This window comes from Rattus rattus, chromosome 3 (assembly GCF_011064425.1).
Source record: "Rattus rattus isolate New Zealand chromosome 3, Rrattus_CSIRO_v1, whole genome shotgun sequence".
Lineage (NCBI taxonomy): Eukaryota > Metazoa > Chordata > Mammalia > Rodentia > Muridae > Rattus > Rattus rattus.
In genome coordinates this window covers 95,892,711-95,908,818 of record NC_046156.1, presented here as the reverse complement: position 1 = coordinate 95,908,818, position 16,108 = coordinate 95,892,711, and the positions used below count along the sequence as shown (strand labels likewise).

General features: G+C 49.2%; 1 protein-coding gene across 10 annotated transcripts in view; it reads left to right on the top strand.

The window, feature by feature from the left end:
* Nucleotides 1-306: 306 nt before the first annotated feature.
* Nucleotides 307-16,108, top strand: part of Med12l (mediator complex subunit 12L) — a 320,796-nt gene continuing 304,994 nt past the window's right edge. For 9 of the 10 annotated variants that reach the window (XM_032898341.1, XM_032898340.1, XM_032898338.1 and 6 more), the window contains exons 1-2: nt 307-557; nt 1,349-1,569. In XM_032898341.1, coding sequence (XP_032754232.1) covers nt 1,471-1,569 — 99 coding nt within the window. In that variant the 5' untranslated portion in view covers nt 307-557; nt 1,349-1,470. Of the gene's footprint in view, nt 558-1,236; nt 1,570-16,108 lie in introns of those variants that run through there. The other variant, XM_032898333.1, reaches the window with a different exon arrangement.

The following is a 16,108-nucleotide window of genomic DNA, read 5'->3' as shown; positions in this document are numbered from 1 at the left end:
GATTGACCAGATTCCCCGAAAGGATCGCCCCCTCCCCGCGGTTCCCATCCCTGTGATGCGAGCAGGTGAGGTGTCGCCTAGGCTGCCGGGATGGCGACCGCAGGAGGGGTCGAGGCGGAGGGCGCAGCTCGAGGCCCGGGGTCCCTCCTGGTGCTGGTTCCACAGCCGGGTTAATCCTGCAGCCAGCTGGGGCTCAGGGCCCGTGGACTGTGCGCTCTGCGGCTGCGAAAACCCGGAGAGGCAGATGGGAGCGCTCGAGGCGCTCGCAGCCAACTCCTCCGCGGTCCGGCCGCCAAGCTGGGCATGCTCAGTGCGGCCGTCGCGCCGCCGTCCGCCAACTCGGGAGCTCGCGCTCCCGGGCCGTGGGGGCGAGAACGCCGGCGGCGGCGAGCGACGCCCCCAGGCAGCCGCAAACTTCGCGGCGTCCGCAGTCTGGCGAGCCAGACACCTCGCAACGTCAAATCCAATTCCCCAACCCTATCGGAGCGATGGAAGCTGCGGCCGCCAGGGCGTCCTGGCCGCCCGCCCCTGCCTAGCCGCTAGCTAGGGACCAACAGGTAAACTGTTGGGGGTGGGGATCGGGGCGCGCGACGTCTAGGGGTGGCCCGGGGAGCCGAGACGCCCGCGCTCCGGATGTGTCCGTCGGTGCTCGCGGCCACCTCTGCTCACCCCTCCTCAGCCCCGAGAGGGCCAGCAAAGGGTTAAGTCGGCCCCGCGCCACAGCGAGCGCGGCCCCCTCCAGCCACCGCGGCCGCTGCAGCCGGCAGCCAGCAAAGCGCCCGGGCGCCGCCGAGGGGACCCGCGCAGCTCGTGCACTAGCTGAGCTCGGAGGAACCGGCCTCGCTCGGCGTCCGCATCCTCGCCTCTCGCGGCCTCTCTCCCTCCGCGCCCGCCGTTCTGTGTCTGGGCGGCGGGTCCTCCGGGTGCAAAGCTGCGGGCGCGGGGCACGGCGAGCCAGGAAGTGGGCGCGGGCCGCTGCGCAGCGCCTCGCGGGCCCGAGGACGCTTAGCTCTCGGCGGGCACCGAGCCTCCCGCCTAGGCGCCAAGAAAAGTTTTTTCCCCCTTTATGCCCCTCCCCCACCCCAGCCTGTGTCCCCCTGGGTGGGTTTGGGTTCATTGGTGAAGAAAGTCACACGTTCCCATCAGCTGCTCCTCCCCCTGGGGACCGGGTGGGGGTGGCGGGAGGCCGGCGCCGCGGCGGACCCTGGCCGACCTCCAGCCCCGCCGCCGCCCGCGGAGCAGGCGTCCCGGGGCTCGGCGCAGCGGGGTGCCCACGAAGGCGGCCCCCCTGAGCGCGTCTGCGCGCGGGCAGCGGCCGTCTCCAACCTGCTTTTTCTCCTGCCTGCAGCGCCACGGCGAGCCAGAGTGGAGGGAAGAGGGAGTCTGTCTGCAAAGTGCTGCTCCCTGGTGCTCAGAGGCGGCTGCTCCAGCTCCAACTCTCATTCATTTCGCCGGTTAACATGAGAGATCATGGCCGCCTTCGGGCTTCTCAGCTATGAGCAGAGACCGCTGAAGCGCCCGCGGCTCGGGCCGCCCGACGTCTACCCGCAGGACCCCAAGCAGAAGGAGGTAAGGGCGCGGGCGGCCTCCGCGGTTGTGCGGCGCTCCGCAGCGCTGACCCCGGGCCAAGCTGGCCCGGCGGCCGTCCGCGGCGCTGCGGGGGAAGGGCTGGGGAGGGGATCGGAGGCGGGGCTCGGGTTGGGGTATCAGGGACCCTGGGCTACTGAGACCTGGAGCCTGCCAACCCCCGCGCTCCGCTGGGCGGTCGCTCTGCGGGGGGCTGGGTCGCTTCGCGGTTGTCGGGCCTTGCACTGCGCCGCTGGGCGCTTTACCGCTTCTTCCTCGCTTGCATCTTCCTTCTCGCTTTCCTTCGTTTCTGCTTGTTTTATTGTTTTTCACTCCGTCGCTTCAATAAATCCTGGTAAACTTTTTGACAAATGCTGGAATGCAGTACATCGGACACCGTGGTCTTGCGTTTTGCGCCAACGGTATAGGCACGGATGGGGGAGGGACCCTTTTCACATCCTCCAGTTTGGAATGGAAGTCGTTTTTAGCGAGGTGATCATATATTTGGCTCTGTGAATGTATCTCTGTATCTCTCTCCTTTTGAAAAAAAAATTAAGAAAACAATATTGAAGAGAAACACTGAAATTTGTTTCTAGAGAGGCAATCGGCTTTCCCGGAGGCTGTTTTGTATGTGTAGAATCAAGCAAGTTACCTTAGAAAGGAATAGCTTTCAGGATCGCTTATTTCTTTGAATGAAATTAATTGGGGAGACCTTGGCTGTTGCACTTACAGTGGCTTCAGTGGTTAGTGTAAGCTATGTAGGTATGTGGCAGGAGTTAACAAGTAATTATGTAACAAGTCTCCAGCCAGAATAGTGATCGCCCTTGGCTATACAGTTTGCCCAGAGATTTGCCTATCTTTTCCTTTATCGGTCACCTGCTCCCCAGCTGTCCTTTTAGACGGTGCCAACTACAGCCCACCCATCTATAGTTAAACGTGAAACGGCTCTGTGTGCTCTTCTTTCTGTGAGCCCGAAAAGTTTGCATGTCCACTGATTTCACAAGAGAACTTTGCAAGTAAGAGTTCCTTTGGGCTTCTGTTTTGATAAATGTATCAGTCTCATTAGTAGAGGCTCAGCCCAGACTGGTCTGAGAAGTCATCATGAGCAATGCCTTTTGGCCTTATCACATTGAATTTGAGGATCAGCTGGAGTAGTTAAGATTGAAGATGGCTGGAAAGTCTACAGGTGGGCAGCATTTCCTTACCCAGCTCCTAAGGTTTAGAAAGGATAGAGACTCTAAGGACCAAATGTAAATAAAGGACGTTGATTTAAGCGTTACTGGTAGAATTCTAAGTTTTGGTAGGGATAGGGGCGTTCATTCGTTGACTTTGCTCACCTTATAATTAATGTCTCACTACGAGTTTATAGAGAAATGTAATGAGGCAGCTCCTTAGCTTCCGGTTGGTTGCTTGGACTAGCATGTGTGCTTGTTTAGCATTCAGTTTTACACATGACAGTCACTTCAGGATTTGGATCCCAGAAGGAATAATTTCGGATATTGGGTCACTTTCTAGAAACCTAAGACTGGAAGAAGCGACTGTAGAGGGTACCTTTCCTACTTTGGTTTGAGCAAATGAGATGATTGAAGCCCAGAAGCCCTTGGTTTCTCTGAAGTGTGTGGTGAACACGCATACATCGGATTATCCGTGCAGTACTCATCCAAACCAGCACTGTGTTCTGGGTGACTTGCGCTGCTACTCTTGGGATTCACTTTCCCCCAGGCGACCGATATTCTATCTCTCTTGAGGAGAGAGTTATATGTGGCTGTAGTCAAATTTGGGTACAATATGGAACAGGTGCTTGGCTGTTTTTTTGGTCGTTGGCGAGCAGATTCCTAGGCTTCAGTTATTTATGTATTATACTACTCCCTCAAACTTCCACCCTATCTTTGTACAACCAGTAATTTTATCCTTTTATTAGCTGGAGAGAAACTGTAGTGTGCTTTCTGGACAGTCTTTTTTTGCAGTTTACCGCAATATGTATATGATTGTATAAGATCTCATATCACACACACTATTACATGCAAACACAAGACAGATAATTACACATAGTTGAAGGAGACCAAATCTATACCATTATCCATCAGAAAGCCGTGGTAATTTGTTTTGAGAAAGGTCAGACTGATCTGCCCAAGCAGATCTTGAACTCAAGATCTTCTTGCTCCAGTCTCCAAAGTCCTGAGGTCATAGGCCTAGCTGAAGTATTGATTTAATGGAGGAGGGGCGGGCTTCCAGCTTGACAGTGGTGGGTTTGAATTACAGTTGAGCATCTTAGTGGTTGGCAAATTTGGATCACTTCTCACTTGTCAACTAGTTTAACTGTGCTCCTCAGGAAAAACAAGGTAAAACTTTATGAAAAACCTCCCCATCTTCGGGTAAGAAAACCCCTATTCCTAACTGAACCGAACTTGCCCCATGGCTGTCTATGCTGTTTTTATTGATAAGAAGTGGTAAGAGTGTTCTGGAACTCCGACCCCAGACTGCTGTGTGGAATCCTCCGTGAGGAATCTGGAGACATAATGAGTGAAGATCCATTAACCTGCTTCGTCAGTTGAAACGAGTTCATTCACAAGCTCCAAGGACCCTGGCCTCCTTTTTAGCCTTTATTTTTTTTTTTATTTTTTTTTATTATTATTAACTTTAGTATTTCTTATATACATTTCGAATGTTATTCCCTTTCCCGGTTTCCGGGCAAACATCCCCTCCCCCCTCCCCTTCCTTATGGGTGTTCCCCTCCCAACCCTCCCCCCATTGCTGCCCTCCCCCAACAGTCTAGTTCACTAGGGGTTCAGTCTTAGCAGGACCCAGGGCTTCCCCTTCCACTGGTGCTCTTACTAGGATATTCATTGCTACCTATGAGGTCAGAGTCCAGGGTCAGTCCATGTATAGTCTTTGGGTAGTGGCTTAGTCCCTGGAAGCTCTGGTTGCTTGGCACCTTTAGCCTTTATTAAATGTGCTGCTGTAGTCCTTTGTCACCTGCACACAGACTGCCCTCCCAACCTCAGAAAAGTAGGAGTCTGTCTCCAGTCTTCCTCCTCTGCAGCGTATCCACTTACCAAGAGTGGACAGCCACTAGTGCCTCCTCCTGCTTCTGGAATAGTTTGAATTTCTAGTTCATCTGATGCTACTTCTGAGTCCTCACCAACTTGCTTGCCTTCTTTTATGGCTTTAGACTGACTTTTCTCCTTCCTGGAACTCGTGTGTGTGTGTGTGTGTGTGTGTGTGTGTGTGTGTGTGTGTGTGTGTGCCGGCCTCAGTTTACCTGGACACCTGCAAGCCTTTTCTCCTCCAAACTCAACATTTCATCCTGTTCTCATGGAGTTGTGTTCTAGCAGGTAGGCTCTGGAGCCATTCTGTTTGCCTGAATCTCGGCTGTTCTGTCTACACACCCTGTTTGAAGATACTAGCACTTTCCTGCAAGGCAGTTGGATACAGTGTACGTCAGGAACTTAAATTAGAGTTGGTCATAGATTCAGCATGCAGCTATTTCCTGTCAAACATTTCTGTCAGGGCCGTCTGTCATGGTGTTGGGCTCAGGCCTGTGTACTGTTTGCTGTTGTTTGTATCTGACCGTTTCCTCCCAGTGGGACAGTTTCTCGAGGACAGCAAAGAGGTCTGTGTTTGCTGTCATTGACATGTCTGGCCCTGAGTGAGGTCCCCGGAGTGCCAAGGGCACAGATACGTCTTGTAGTATATTACTGAAAGAGACAAGTGAGTAAAAGCAAAGGTGGCATCAGGGGCGTGGAGAAAGCTTAGCTAGGTGAGTGCCCCAGAGTGGCCTTGTTATCTGCCCCCAAGGCTCAGGACTGAGAAGGTGGAATGATCCCAGAAGGAAGGGAGGGGTTGTTTCACCTGGACTGTGTGGCCCGGACAGTGAATGGTAAATACATTCAGGGAAATCAAATTGGTAAGAAGAATGGATTTGGGGCAGTAGCAAGGTTTCTCGGCATAGGAGCCACCGGCAGGGCCTTGGGGAAGGATTGTGTGATATGTGGAGCAGGGCAGCTCTGGAGAGGGGCAGCTCAACGTTACAGAGTTGGGGTGCTGTGTACACATCTCCTTCCAGCTTCTGAGCAGAGTCAACTCACCCGAAAGGTTAAGACCAAATGCTGATCTAGGGGTGTATGTAGCTAGTGGTTTGCTAAGAAAGAAAAAACTGGAGTTGGGTAGGGACCCAGGTTATTGGATCTCAGCCTCAGCAGGTTTGAGGCGTGGCCTCAGAATTTGCATTTCTAACTAGATGGATGGTAATGTGATACCACTTTGAGAGCTCCAAGGCATTCTACTCTGCTGGGCCATCCTCTTAGGGATTTTCATTCAAGGATCTTCTTGTGGTTGAAGCTGAGCAGGAATTTGGCTTATCAGTTCAGAAGTCCCACCCTTTCTTAGTCATGTCCAAAAGCCTGTCAGGAAAGCCCAGGCCCTCTCCACCAGCTTTCTCCCATGCTTGGAACAGTATTCAGGGCCTCACCATGGTGGTCCTTGCTCACCTCCATTGCTGCTCCCACAGCCACAGGCTTGCCTCTGAGTTGTAGCTCGACCATTTACTACTTCTTTGATTCCCTGTCCTCACCTGTGAGGTGTGGTTTGTATTTGAACTAATTGCTATGTGCGGAGGAGCATAGAGACACGGCACGTGGTCATGCCACACGTACTACACTCGACATAGGTCCTCTTCGAGTAGCTGATATCTTGGATCCAGGTTCCTTCTGTTCTTCTGAGGACAGCATCCATGACACCCGCCTTGGAAGTCTGGTTTTACTCACAGCTTCCAACTGTGTGTGTTCCCTTCTGGCTGTCTGTATAATGGGTCACGGCGGCTCTCTTTGCTTCCAACAGGCCTGACTCTATTAGGTTCCAGTCCTTTGCTGTAGTGCAGTTTATTGTTCTTGGTTCTTAGCTAAGAGATTGTCCCAAATGGGGGCTCTTTCTTGCAGCCCATCTTCTGTTTCTTACCCCGCATTAATATGCCTTTGTAGAGTTCATCAGTGTCTGAAATTCAGTTTTTAGGGAGCTGCGTGAGGGCTAGGGTTTATTGCTGGTGGTCACATGACTGCCATGTGCCAGTGGTTAGACAGGGTTCTAGTTGAAAAGGAAATAAACAAAAAGACATGGGGGAGGAGCAGGGTGGAGGAGCAGGGGGAGGAGCAATGGTGGAGGAATGGGGAAGATTACATTGAATTCTCTGGGAAGACCGGACAAATTGGCCGGTTGCCTGGAGGATGAAGACAGAAGCTAGCTAGGGAGACATTTGGTTCTAGAATGTTCCTTGCCTGGGAGCAGTTTGTTGGCCTGGGGGAGGTGAAGTGCTGCTTCAAACTTCCTTAAAATCCCACTCTTCAGGGAAGGGCGTGGACCTTCTTCTAGGTGACTCAGATTAGAATCTGGGTAGAAAGCTCAGTTTCAGTTCTTATTCTGGCTGACTCAAGAAAAGTTACTCAGAGGTAGGGGTCTTGCCCGGTATGCCTAAGGCCCTTACCCATTCACCAGTACCACTTTGAAAAAGCGTGGCTAAATGAATCTGGACAGAGAGGAGAAATGCAACAAGTTGACAGTTTAGGGAGATACAGTACTTAACCTCCACCCAGACCTGCCTAGTCAGAATGAATGGGAGGAAACTCAGGAAGTCGTAAGTAACCTTTCTAGGTGCTTCCTCAGCACACTGGATTTGAGAACCAGTGTTTTTAGCTCGTGTGCTTATCTGAAGAGCTGTCCTGTTCCTACCCACTGCTCAATACTCACCTTTCCTCTCAGTCTTGCCTCACATCTTAATTGAAAAATGGGTACTTTTGGGAACTAAGCTCTGAGAATGAGCATTTAGCTACTCTCCTCTCGAAACTGATCTAACACCCTGTTCTTAGCCTAGGCTGGTTTTCTGCCAGCCGTAAAGCAATTATAGCTGAGTAGAATTCCATGCCTGGGTCTGGAAATATCAGAAGTGATCTCCCATGGGCTCTCTTGGCTAACCTGAGGCAAAGGAGAGGTGAGCTAGCTCAGTGCTACAAAACCCTGCTTTAACCTAGCAGCGCTGTGAGTTTTTTGTTTGACCTGGCACTGGGTTTTCAGCTGGACTCTAGGGACTCAGGTAAGGTGGCAGCCAATGTCCTTTAGCCTGTTGGATGTTTCCCCACAGGTTGATACTTGAGATGGGATTCAGTCCTTCAGGAAGGAGGAGAGCCACTGAGTGAGGTCTGGTCTTTGGGTGGGTGAGAATGGGGTCTGGAGACACATGCCAACAGTCCCTCACTCAGGTGTATATGCCAGCAGGTGCTAGCAGAGCAGAAAGAGGAAACCTGGGGGCTGGAGAGACGGCTCCGTGGTTAAGAGCACCGACTGCACTTCCAAGAAGTCCTGAGTTCAAACCCCAGCAACCACATGGTGGCTCACAACCATCCGTAATGGGATCTGATGCCCTCTTGTGGTGTGTCTGAAGACAGCTACAGTGTACTATTATGTATAATAAATACATCTAAAAAAACAAACAAACAAAACCAAAACCAGACTCATGGGGGTGTCCTGCTCTTTGTTCTCAGACTTTAGAGAGAGGTTTTGAGCTTCCCTGGGGAGGCTGGCCATGCTGTGGTGGAGTGGGCAGTGTGAACGGGATGAAGTGGCTGAAGGTTCAAGTCCCTGTGCACTGAAGGAAAGCTGCCCTGTTCAGCATGGAGAGAAGTAAAAACACTTTTTGTTATCACTGGTCAATTCTTAAAGCCGGTCCACAGTGACAGGGAGTTTTAGCAACTATTCTCATTCCTTAATGCCTTAGGAAACGTACTAATGAGGGGAAAAAAAAAACCCTCTCTAAATCAACAACAACAAAAGCACAGTTCCTACTTAAAAATGTGTCTTTGAGTCCGTTTTGTAAAGCCATGACAGAGTCCTGGGTACTTTATAGATTTAAAGTACTTAAACTTTTTTTAGTTAAGGAAGAGAAAGATATTTTCACAGTCTTGAAGGCTTGGAGATCCAGCATAGAGGGGTTGTCACTTGATGAGTCGGGGGCTTCTTTGTACTTTATAGAATGATGAAAGGCATTTCACAGATGCATAAGATCAAGAGTGGGATGCCCTACTTTTGGTACCCACCCATTTCCAGACGTCTGACGTGGCAGAGGAGGGAGATGGAGCCTAGATGGTGACCGACCTACTCACTTCTCAAAGGACCCACCTCTGAGCTCTCTAGCATTAGGGTAGTAGGAATCTTGGGGAATACTTTTAAACCATACCACTGGGCCAGTAGCACTGGGTTGGCAATTTTAATTTCTTCTTTTTGCTGCTAATCTGCATCTCACTCTGTAATGTTAGCCTTACAAGTATTTTTGCCTTGGGAGAAAGAAACCCAAAATATTATTAGTCAGTCTTGATTGGCTTTGTAAAAATGGGCCTTTAGTATTATTGTTCTGTTTTTCTTCTTTTCTTTTATCCTTTTTCTTCTAAGTGGTTTGAAGTTAGTACTCAAACTCCTGGGCTCCCGGGAGCATCCTAACTGAGCCTTCCTAGTAGCTGGGATCGCCAGTGTTTAACGCCATGGGATTTCCAGTGTGCAACCCCACGCCTGATGATCTCTGTTGGTTGACGGCCCAGAGTTCCTGATCTCGTGCGCCTGGGCTCCTCTGACTTTCCCCTTCCTGTGCTTCAAGCTTTTCCCAGTCTTTGTGCTGACGAGAAGCCCTTCCTGGTTTTAGTCAGTTAACCACCTGAGGGCGAAGCCCTTGATGACATCTCGCACCTGGGAAGAGGAACCTTAACACACCACACATGACAGGACCCTGCCTAGCCTTGTCCATAGCCCACCCACAGAATTCATGTTCACTGTCCCTCTTTTTTTCCTATGAGAGACCTTTGCTCTCCCAGCCCTCCCCTGCCCCAAGGTAGAGAGGTTTGAGTTGAAAAAAAAAATCTCACCGGTTACCTTCTAGGCCTGGCCGGTTCTGTCAACGTGCGTTTTATTGTCCCTAGGAGACAGCCGGCTGCACTTCTGTGACTCCCTTCCCAGAGGTGCCTGTGGACCTGTGAGTCTGACAGGAACAGCAGGTTTGAGGTCAGGGCTCCCATCTCTGCCATCCTTGCTGTGTGACATTCAGAGTGGCTTAGTGTGAAGGAGCATGTACACTTTTAAAATCGGATGTGAGGTCTAATTTGGTGTCGTGTCGCAGCCAGCTTTTACCAGCTGCCATGGAAATTGAGGCGTTTTTTGTGAGCTAACGTCAGGTTCATCCCTTGAAGGCGTTCATAGCGGGAGTATAGTACTTATACCATGCACGGTCCTTTTGTTTTTTTTTTTTTTTTTTTTTTCCTTTTTCCTTTTGTTTTAAATTGAAGTCTGATTGCCAGGCTTTTCAGAAGGCAGACACTTGTACCATGTTCACTCTTCGTTTCCTTTCTTGTCCCCCCCACCTTAAATAAAAAAAAAAAAAGATCAAAAAAAGAAAAACCCCACCAGGTCTTCATTCTCCATATCACTTTTCAGCCCTGACTAAGCACACACACCTTCACCCTAGGTTAGAGGTGTAGTGGGAGTCTACTGCAGGACTGCGGCGGAAGGCCGTTTTCCCTCTCTGATGAGTATACACGTGAAGGAGGAAGCCCTTTCCTTAGGCCCGGAAAATCCACCATTCCCCTGTTTGCAAGGGTAGTAAGAGGGTAGCTGGAGGAGCTGCAGCCATCTTGGAGCCATTGAAAGAGCTGACACAAAGTGTGGGTGAACAGCCCCATGTGAGAAAGCCATAAGCTGATGTGCTGACCTGGGGGTATTGATGTTCCCCGTAGTTCTTGGGAAGTAAACAGTGGAGGTCCACCCTCTATTTATTTTGGAGTCAGGTACCAGATTCTTGGAGAAAGTCACTGTGGCATTTCCCACTCTCAAAGAATCAACCCCCCCCCTCCCCCCCACCCCCCCGCCCCTCCGCTCCCCCACCCCCTGTTGTGGCTAACTTATCAGAATCATTTTCTGACAGTCTGGGGCATGGGTAAGAGAGGGCACCAGATGGAAGGCAAGAGAAGCTAAGCAGTAGTCACCTTTATTTCTGCTTTTGGCAGTAGGGAGTTTGTTGTTTCTTTTTAAATTAAATTAAATTACTTAATTTTATTTATTCAGTTTACATCACACTCACTCCCCTCCCCCAATCACCCCTTCCCACAATCCTTTCCCCTTATCCCCCTTCCCCTTCTTCTCTGAGAGGGTGAGGGCCTCTTTCTTGATATCCATCCCCCTAACCCTGGCGACTAGAGGGGTTTTGATGGAAGAGGAAAAAGCCTTGTTCTCAGCCTTGGAGAAGGATGGTCTGTAGGTCTGCACCATGTGTGGCAGCCATGCCTTTGAGTGGTACAGGTGGGTTGTACCGAGTTTCTCCACAACATCGGGGAAACTCAGCTCCCATAAAGTGACTTGCCACAGTAGATCCGTGCTGGCACTTGTGTCCCCTGATTTGTCCTTACATTATTGGCCTTCCGTTTAGAGAGCTTCTGTTCCTTTTTTCCTCTAAATACCCCCAAGTCACCCCAAGTCGCGTCTATACCTCTGGAGATAGGTGTAGCTCTGGAGGAGGCACCTCTGGCTTTGTTTACTGGGACCATTGCTTACCAGTGAGGTTTGCTTGTTGTCGTTTTTGTGTGTTCTTTTTTTTTGGCAACTGCTGTGTCAGCTTCACAGATAACAGTGTCACCAGGGCAGTTGGACATACCTGAAAGTGGATCCACCTTAGTTGCAGAACGCTCTGCCCCCACCCCCCCAGGAAGAGGCGGTTTCCACTGTTGGGTTTTATTTTCCGTGTCATGAGGGGAATGTCATTGTACGTGTGCATGCCAAATGGATCCAGCCGGTGTTATTGAGCACTCTTCAGGCTCTTTGCCAACTTGGGCTTAATGAGGACAGGACCCAAATCTGACTTCCTGCTATATCCCTGGCTTACACCTACAGAACTTTTTTGTTTTTAATGAATGGACACAATCGTATGTAGCAGGAGGACTGTTAGATCCAGAGCCCTGCAGCTTTCAACCTGCAGCACGTTTTCTTTGTCTTTATTTTCCCCTGGGCCGGTATCTGGAGACACTAGGTTGTCGTGTCTGAGCCTGTGTGTGGCATGTAGTGGGTAGAAGCCAGAGGAACTACTGATGTGCTCTGGGCCACCACACCACACAGCTCTACACTCTAGACCTTTCTGGATCCACCTAGTTCTGGAGTGGAGAAACGGGGATGGAGGAAATGATAGGTAAATGAGGAACAGTGTGGCTTAAATGCTTTTCAGGTTGCCGTGGGATCAGTAGGAAGTGACCCATTTTCTGATAGAGCACGATAGAGAAGGATTTGAATCTGGAGCTTATGTAGGAGTCGGTGGTGCTGAGGGATACGGAGTGAGCTTGCAGAGTGAGGGACCAGCTTGTGCCAAGGATCTCTGAGAGCAGCAGCACAGGCTCTGAGCCTAGACTTACTGCTTTGCTCTGACGTGGAGAGGAAAGTGGGGGTCAAGTCCTGGGGCGGGGGTCCCTGTGGTGGTGCTTAGATATGAGATTTAAGGTGACAAAGGCCAGAGTAGCTCCTAGAGTCACAGAGGCCCCTGGGTGACTTCTTTGTTACTTGTGGCTACTATAAGAAGCTACTACAAAGTGTTGGGGCTGGGGAAGTGGGCTTGAAGCAGCAGGAATTTATTTTCCCATAGTTTTAATGGGGAATCAGAAATCAGGGTGCCAGAGACCCTTGGAAGGTCTGGGGAAGAATTCTTCGAGTTTTGCCTTGCCAGGTGGGTCTTTCAGGTCTTCCCTGGTCCCTCCCCCCCCCCCCTCCCCTCTCCTCCCCTCCCTCCCCTTTCTTTCTTTACAAGTAGTGTTTTCTTCCATTTCCACACAGCCTCCCATTGCCTCTTCTGCTCAGGGCTTCTTCATGATGACACTTGTCACTGGATTTAGAGCCTATCTATATAATTGAGGTTGGTTTCATATATAGTTAGATCCATAATAAAGTCTCATTCACATATTTTGAGATTCCACACAGATGTTTTTTGTCCTGCGTGTTCGGGGAGCTCGTGAGGGGAGCAGAATGGTATTTTTCAACAGTAGCTCACGTAGCAGATTTGGCAGAGTTGATGTGAGCCTAGGGAGATGGCGTGAGAATCTGCAGAATTTAGAGTAGCCTGCCTACCCCGAGAAAGGCAACTTTGGAATAGAAATGTTTCTAGCACGCTTAGTGTAGGCCAGAGCTTCCCAAACGTGTTTTTGGGATCTCGTTACAATCTTAAGCCTTGAAGATCCCTTTCAAAGCTGGTTTCTATTGGCTAGTCGTATTTCTTAATACTTACAAAAATTTCGGAAATCAGAAAAACTTGAAAAATATATTTTGTATTTACTCATTTAAATATAAGGGTGGGCTAATTTTACTTATTCTTGGTGTGTGTATGATGCTGGCAATCAAACCTCCAAGCTGAACAAACTTTCTGTGATGTACCTTCAGGCTTGGACTTTTTTAAAACGAGAAACAACTCTTCTCAAGTAAAAAGAATTGATGAAAAAAAGGTGTTGTTTTCCATTTTTGCGAATCTCCTGAATGTGTGGGGTTTCATAGCTGGGTTGCATTTGTCCCATGTAGTATGTTGTTTTGATTGCAGAACAGGAGGATAGTCTGCCTTCTCAAGGGGAAGGAGCTGGGAAGTTCTTAGAGCCCAGAGGTCTCTGACTTGGAAAACCACTGGCTTAGGCTGTTGGACAGATAGATCGATGCTGATCCCCAAACCAGCGTGCCTCAGAGAAAGAGGGTTTTAGTTTTTCCCTAAGGGTGGAGAAATCAGGTAAGAGGAGGGGATTTTTTTTTTTTTCTGGGTGTTTTCAATTCCAGAAGTCTCTGAAGAATCAACATTGAAATTTACCTTAGTGGAAGCTGAACATTTGTAGGTGTGGGGTAAATAAGGCAGGCCTGTGATGGCATGAGACTTGGCAAATGCTAGGGTTGCCTGCTGGCTCTGAGAAATGGAGCTCTGCAGAGTGAACTCCCCTGTGATGAGTGGTCCAAGAGGCCAGTTAAAATCTTGAGGGGGGGTCTGTTTCATAATCTTGTCTTTGGGACCTGTGCTCCCGTATCCCCTGCTGCCTGCCTGATTCCCTTATTGTTACAAAGTGATAGCTTCCTGCTTAGCATCTAGTGCAGTGTGTGATTGCTCACCTTTGCTTCTGTCGGCCCCAGCCGCCTAAGTCCTGTACAGAGGGGCTTGTGAGAGATGGTATGTTGTAAAGGATGATGGATCTAAGAATGGGGCAACAGTCATCATCAGCAAATTGTATTAGAAATCTGCTAAGTCTCAACGGGGTACAGGGTATGGCAGTGCCTGGATGTGGAAGAAATGATTCTTGCTTTTGAGAACTTGTGAATGGAGCATACCTCATTTGAGCACCAGATACCAGAGTCACTCAAAGGTGCTGATGGGAATAAACCACCGATGGCCTTCCTTTTATAAGCATTCGGAGATGATGGGTTCTGCCTGGGCAGAAATTTTGAGCACAGAGTTAGGAACTGTCCCATCCTTCCATCCTTTCTTTTTAAAGATTTACTATTTTTTACTTTTATTTGTGTGTATATGTTTTGTCTGCAGGTATCCCTGTGTTCTTGGTGCATGTGGAGGCCAGGAGAGGGTTTTGGATCCCCTAGAACAGGAGTTGCAGACAGTTTTTAGCTACCGTATGGGTGCTGGGAATTGAAGCTGGGTCTTTGGAAGAGCAGCTGATGCTTTTAACCGCTGAGCCATCTCTCCAGACCCTTCTTGTGTCTTAGACCATCTCATGTAGCCCAGGTTGGCCCCCCAACACCCAATCTTCCTGACTGCATCTCTCAAGTATAATCTGAGACTACTGATATATTCTATTTTCCTGGGAGATATATTATAGATAGATAGATAGACAGACAGACAGATAGAAAGAAGATAGATAGATAGACGATAGATAGAAAGAAGATAGTAGAAGATAGATAGAAGATAGACAGATAGATAGTAGACAGACAGACAGACAGACAGACAGACAGAGTTTTCACCTGGAACTAGAGGCACCTGCTCAGCCTCCCGAGTGGTGGGGTCCCAGTGTGCTTGGCATAAGAGGTGGGAAACTGGACACCATGTTGGGAGGAATTGAGAGGAATTGCTTATTTTTCTCTTAGGTAAGAATGTGTTGAATCTGTATACTTGAACTTGTGTTTTAGGACAGGGACTAGGAAGTGACAAAACCTGGTGGAGGAAGGCAGAAGAGCCCGAGAGGCAGAGACGGAGCATTTCAGAGGTGGGGTGGTTTTGGTCCCCCTCTTGAGAAAGCTGAAGAGATGTGACTTCCACGGGGCTCCCTTGAATTTTCTAGACATTTCCCGAGTCATCTTGGTCATGCCAAGGTTTTCTGTGGCAACAACAACTTGTCCAACAGCCACATGCAGTGCCTCGCTCTCCATGCAGCCTTGTGAATGGGGTCCTGGAACAGTTGCGATCCTCTCACAATCATGTAAATCGTGGAGTGATCTACTGAGGTGACTGACAGGACTGTTACAGAAAGCATGGCGAGAGCGACGTGTTACCAGGAGCAGATGTATCTGAAGTGTTGTTGGGATCGCTTTTTGTTAAAGTGCTGTTCTCTTAAAGGTGAGGAGGACCTATGAAACACTAGGCCAAGGAGGTGCCAGACAGTCCTTCCCCTTTCTACAAGGGAAGGCAGTACCGACATCGCTCAGATTTCGTAGGGCTACACACAGTGCTGTCTACTGTGCAGTACAGTGTGGAAAATACTTTGTGAGTCAGTTGGTTTTATTTTAAATGAAATGCCAACTGTTTTGAAGATTTCTTTGTGAATTGGAGCTACTATTTAAATCCTTAATACTATCGGAAATTTGCTTAGAGATTGTTAAATAATCAAACTTTTTGAGATTATGCATTCATTTTCTCTGTGCTTGCCGTATGCTGCCCACCGTGCTGGCTGATGTGGGGGTGTAGAAGGAAACAGGAGCCTGCTGTCCATCTCTCTGAGGAGAGTGCTCCTCAGAGTAGCTGTGGTGAGGGACGAGATTGTTTTAGAATTAAATTTTAATCTGGTATAAATATATAATAAAAACAGGTTGCCAGAGAAGCGAAATGCTGCTGGCACTAGCGGCAGTGCCACCTTGCTGTGCTGTCCCTCGTGGTCCTTGTGTCACGTTGTCTGTTGAGGACCAGGACTGGTATCAGCCTGCCTTTGGAGTACTACCACTTGCAAGTCTGTGTCCAGGTCACGGACCCACTCAAAACAGTTTCTAAAATGACATAATTCTTTTTAATGTTACGATCGAGGACTTATATATAATTCAGTAGTATGTAAAGTGCCAGTTACATTATAGTAGGCAGTATTTACTGGGTTGGTTTTACTGAGTGCTTCGCGTAGCTGGGTGTATGCCAGTCTTTAACATCTCGGAGATGAGTGGAACTAGCCGTTTATAAAGGAAGAAACCGAGGCACCAGAAACACTGACCTCTGACCAGTGCCATCTTCAACACTAGGCTGGGACTGGACTTTGGAGCCTGTAATTGCTATGCTTCCTATGGAGAGCTG